General features: G+C 47.8%; 1 protein-coding gene across 1 annotated transcript; it reads left to right on the top strand.

Annotated features, from left to right (window-relative positions):
* Nucleotides 1-289: 289 nt before the first annotated feature.
* Nucleotides 290-3,356, top strand: LOC102796429 (transmembrane protein 121). The gene is made up of 2 exons (XM_006807680.3): nt 290-1,366; nt 1,650-3,356. Exon 2 carries the CDS (start codon nt 1,851-1,853, stop codon nt 2,799-2,801), a length of 951 nt encoding a protein of 316 aa, XP_006807743.1. The 5' UTR covers nt 290-1,366; nt 1,650-1,850; the 3' UTR covers nt 2,802-3,356.
* Nucleotides 3,357-4,072: the final 716 nt, after the last annotated feature.

Raw genomic sequence — 4,072 nt, 5'->3', positions numbered from 1 at the left:
GCGGCTTTTTCTCGGAGCCAAAACAGAAAACAGCCCGAGAAAATAGGATATCAGTGCAAGACACAATGTGAAAAGCAGAAAGGGAAGTGAGAGAGGTAAAGAAAAAGAAAGGCAATGGAAAACAGGATGAGAGGAAGAGAGAGAAGTTGTGCATTCAGCTAAGCTGCAGAACGCTGGCTCCCTCCCCAACCCCTTTCCCACCCTGCTTTTCTCCACCCCCTGGAAAAGTGTTCTGTCTCTCTCTCTCTCGCTCTCTCTACCTCTTTTCTCTCTCCTCTCTGCAGCTGTGGTCTGCTGAGCGTCACCTCCACACAGCAAGTGCCTTTACTTGGGCAGAACAGGGAGAAGGAGCGTAGCTGTGAGAGAGACACACGGAGAGAAAGGGGGGAAAAAAATCTCAGGAGTGTGTCTCAACGCACCAGAGGAGCATCTCTCTGACTTCGGAGAGGGCTGAAGAGCGCACAGAGACTGACGGGCAGAGACAAGCAGCGGCGTTGGAGTATAACAGTGCTGGTGGTGTTGGCAGAGCACGCCAAGTGGACACAGGGGAATCCACCGGCGCTGTTGATCCTGGTGTCCCTGGCAAGAAAGAAACAACAACAAAAAAACTGCTTGAGCGGGAGACAGAAAGCGGTGCAGCAGCCAGGATCTCGCCAGGGGGGCAGCATTTTACAGCGACAACGAAGCGTGGAGACAGCTGAAACCTGCGCGCAGACACACTCTCTCTCCCACACACGCGCGCGCACATGCAAACAGTGAGTGTGAGCGAAAAGGGACGCTCGCGGTGCTTTCAAAAGAGCCACAAAAATCCTTCTTCTTGTGAAACGCACATACTTGCACAGGAAAGCAACACAAAACCTTTCATCTTCTTCGGCCAGGGATGGTGGATGATGAAGGAGAAAACTTCTGGAGAGGAAATTGTCTTTGAAGCAGGACTTACTGCTGAGGTTTTGTATTTTTAATCAACTTTGTCACCACCACCCTGTTTTTTTCTTTTTTGAAGTTGGGGCATTTTAAAGCCTCCGTCTAAGCACAACAACTAAACAACCTCTATTCTTAGAGGCAGAAATCGAGAGCTGTCTTTGTGACCATCAAGATGTCTATTCCTGATTCGGTCTGATTGGTAAGTGGATTATGACGGCAGGATTTGGGGATTTTTCTTTCACCTGAAGAAAGAAAGAAGGAAAGAGCGACAGAAACCTATCCATGATTGGTGGATTTATGGCTGTCAGAGAAGGAGAGGATCCCTTGCCTTTTCTCCTCTCTTCCCCTGTGGATTACAGATGGGCTTTGTGATCTCCCAGTGCAGTCTCATGGATGATCGCTCGCTGCCAGTCATTAGGATAAAGTACAAAGAGGGACACAAGTGAGTATTCAGCTGGATTTTTATCTCTCCAGCTTAAGCTTGCATGAAAACAAGGGTGTCGAGAGTGAATCTGTAACGAGAGCACATCGCAGCAGCTTTTCTCTTTTAGTAAGAGTAACTGCAACTCGCTGATTAAACTGTTGTGTTCCCTGAATAATTATCAGAGCGTAAAAAGGTAGGCACATCCTGAGATATTAATTCACAGACAAGTGAAGCTGTATGTTTACAGACCATTTACCAATTAACACAATTTACTAAATGAGGGGTGCTGTCTACCCGGCAGGTGGCTTGGGCACAGGCGGAGATTGATTGAAGTGATCTGTGTGAATCCTATTAATGCATCCTGGATTGTGGCCAAGAAAGAAGCAATGGAGGGGAACACCGCTGTCTAGCAGCGCTATCTGATCTGCCTCTCACTGGACAACTGAGGACCCTCTGCACTCCCTCTTCAACGACACTCCTCCTCCTCTTCCTCTCAGACAGGATGGTACCCCCGCCTCCCACCAACAAACCCCACGTGTGCTTGTCCACCATTCTGATCATGAGCAGCATGGCGCTGATTGATGCCTACCTGGTGGAGCAGAATCACGGCCCCCGCAAGATCGGCATCTGCATCATGGTGATGGTGGGAGACATCTGCTTCTTAATTGTCTTGCGTTACGTGGCAGTGTGGGTGGGCGCCGAGGTGCGCACAGCGAAGCGAGGCTACGCCATGATTCTCTGGTTTCTTTACATCTTCGTGCTGGAGATCAAGGTCTACTTTGTGTATCAAAACTACAAAGCAGACAGGAAGAGCTTGGACGCTCTCGCGAGGAAAGCCTTGACCTTGCTGCTGTCTATTTGCATCCCAGTGCTGTTTGTGGTGCTGGTCGCTATCGACCACATGGAGTATGTTCGAGCCTTCAAGAAGCGCGAGGAGATCCGTAACCGCCTCTTCTGGGTGGTGGTGGACTTGCTGGACATACTGGACATCCAAGCCAACCTGTGGGAGCCACAAAAGAAAGGGCTTCCTCTGTGGGCCGAGGGCCTGATGTTCTTCTACTGCTACATCCTCCTGCTCGTGCTGCCCTGCGTGTCCTTGAGCGAGATCAGCATGCAGGGCATCAACATTGTCCCCCACAAGATGCTCCTGTACCCCATCCTCAGCTTTGTGACCATTAACATCATCACTCTGTTCATCCGCGGGGGGAACATGCTTTTGTACAGGGACGCCAGGGTATCTGGGATCCTAATAGGAAAGAACATCTTGGCCATCATCCTAAAGACCTGCAGCTTTGTGCAGTACAGGAGACAGTTGCAGAACGCTCCTCCCGCCTTCGGGGTCGAGCTGCAGAAAAACTCAGTGGCCCACGCTCGCCCTGCCCCCACCCCTCCTCAAGTGGTAATGCAGGACCAGACACCCCTCCCCGAGGTGACTACTTGCGAACACACATGACAAAACAGCGGGGCGAACCCTGGAGATGTCAATACAAGCGTATATGACCCTCGGGACGCTGGCGGGGCACAGTGTTCCACACCTTATAGGGCATGCGAACACTCATGTGAACACACGGGAGATCAACATCTCCTCTGATGCTTCATGGCACAGAGAACACTGCAGACACTTAGTGATGATAGAGCGTCGGATCCAAAGCTGTCATTGGTGCAAAATACAGTATTATTTGTGACTTTGTTCAAGCGTTTCCTCCAGTAAATCCAGTTACCTGTGTATTTTTTCTAATTGTACAACTGAAAGAAAAAAGAAAAACAACCTATTGCAACTATTGCAAGATTAGAGGAATATATTTTTGAATTGTGTGTGTTGCATTCTAATCTTAAATTTAAGGGTCTGTGTGGTGTGGTGTGCATTTTCTGTTCCTCGAACGTTCCTTGTAGTCGAGGGCTTCAACGTGTCCGATTTAGAGGGAGCAACCAATGAGAGAATCAAACAGTTAAAAGCTTTCTCTGGAAAGAAGTGTTTTTATATGTGATTCTTTGATAAAGTATTGTGTACAAGATAAAGGCTCTCCTGTGCTCTCACTGGCTGTAAAAGGGGTTTTTCATAAAGGCATTTGAAAGTTACTGGACCAATCGACTATATTTCACCTTTTAATTAAAATTCAGCAAATGTTCTTTAATTAACCTGGGATACAAAGAAAGACAGACAATGATTTTTTCCCCCTCTTTTCTCACTCTGGTTCAATCTACAATTAGAGGCTGCTTACCTGGCAAAGTGGTGCCTTTGCAGTGTCATTCATCTTGAGTGATCATACATTCCAGGGTGGCAATTTTGGGGGACATTTGAAATGAATTATCTGCACAGTTATGAACCATTTTATCACAGCAAAAGGCTCACTGAGATGCAGTTAGCCACAGGATAAAGTACACAGCCGAGGGCCGGCACTGCAGATGGATAAATGATTCCCAAATAAGGAAGCCCGTTTAATATCCTCCTCAGGCAAACAGTAACTATCTGTGCTTGCGCTTCGTGGCGGCAGCAGTTCTAAGCACTGTCATTTTGTTCCTCACACAAAAGACAAAATGGATACCTCGGTCCAGTGATGTGAATCCACGCGACAAGCCAAGAAAACATCATGTCTTCTAATATGATAAATCTCTTTCGGCCCTCAGCTCTCCGCCACCAGTTGAGTCAGAGCTGGAGCTTGTTTCCAATTTCAGTGACGGACACGCTTAAATATTTTTCTTAAATCTCAATATGAATGTCAA

Source organism: Neolamprologus brichardi, chromosome 13, assembly GCF_056152115.1.
Source record: "Neolamprologus brichardi isolate AB-2024 chromosome 13, ASM5615211v1, whole genome shotgun sequence".
Lineage (NCBI taxonomy): Eukaryota > Metazoa > Chordata > Actinopteri > Cichliformes > Cichlidae > Neolamprologus > Neolamprologus brichardi.
The sequence above is the reverse complement of the archived record's forward strand: the minus strand, read 5'-3'. Positions and strand labels throughout refer to the sequence as shown.

Bases quoted from the DNA above. Each gene is read 5' to 3' on its own strand.
- LOC102796429 (XM_006807680.3), top strand. From the start codon at position 1,851: ATGGTACCCCCGCCTCCCACCAACAAACCCCACGTGTGCTTGTCCACC.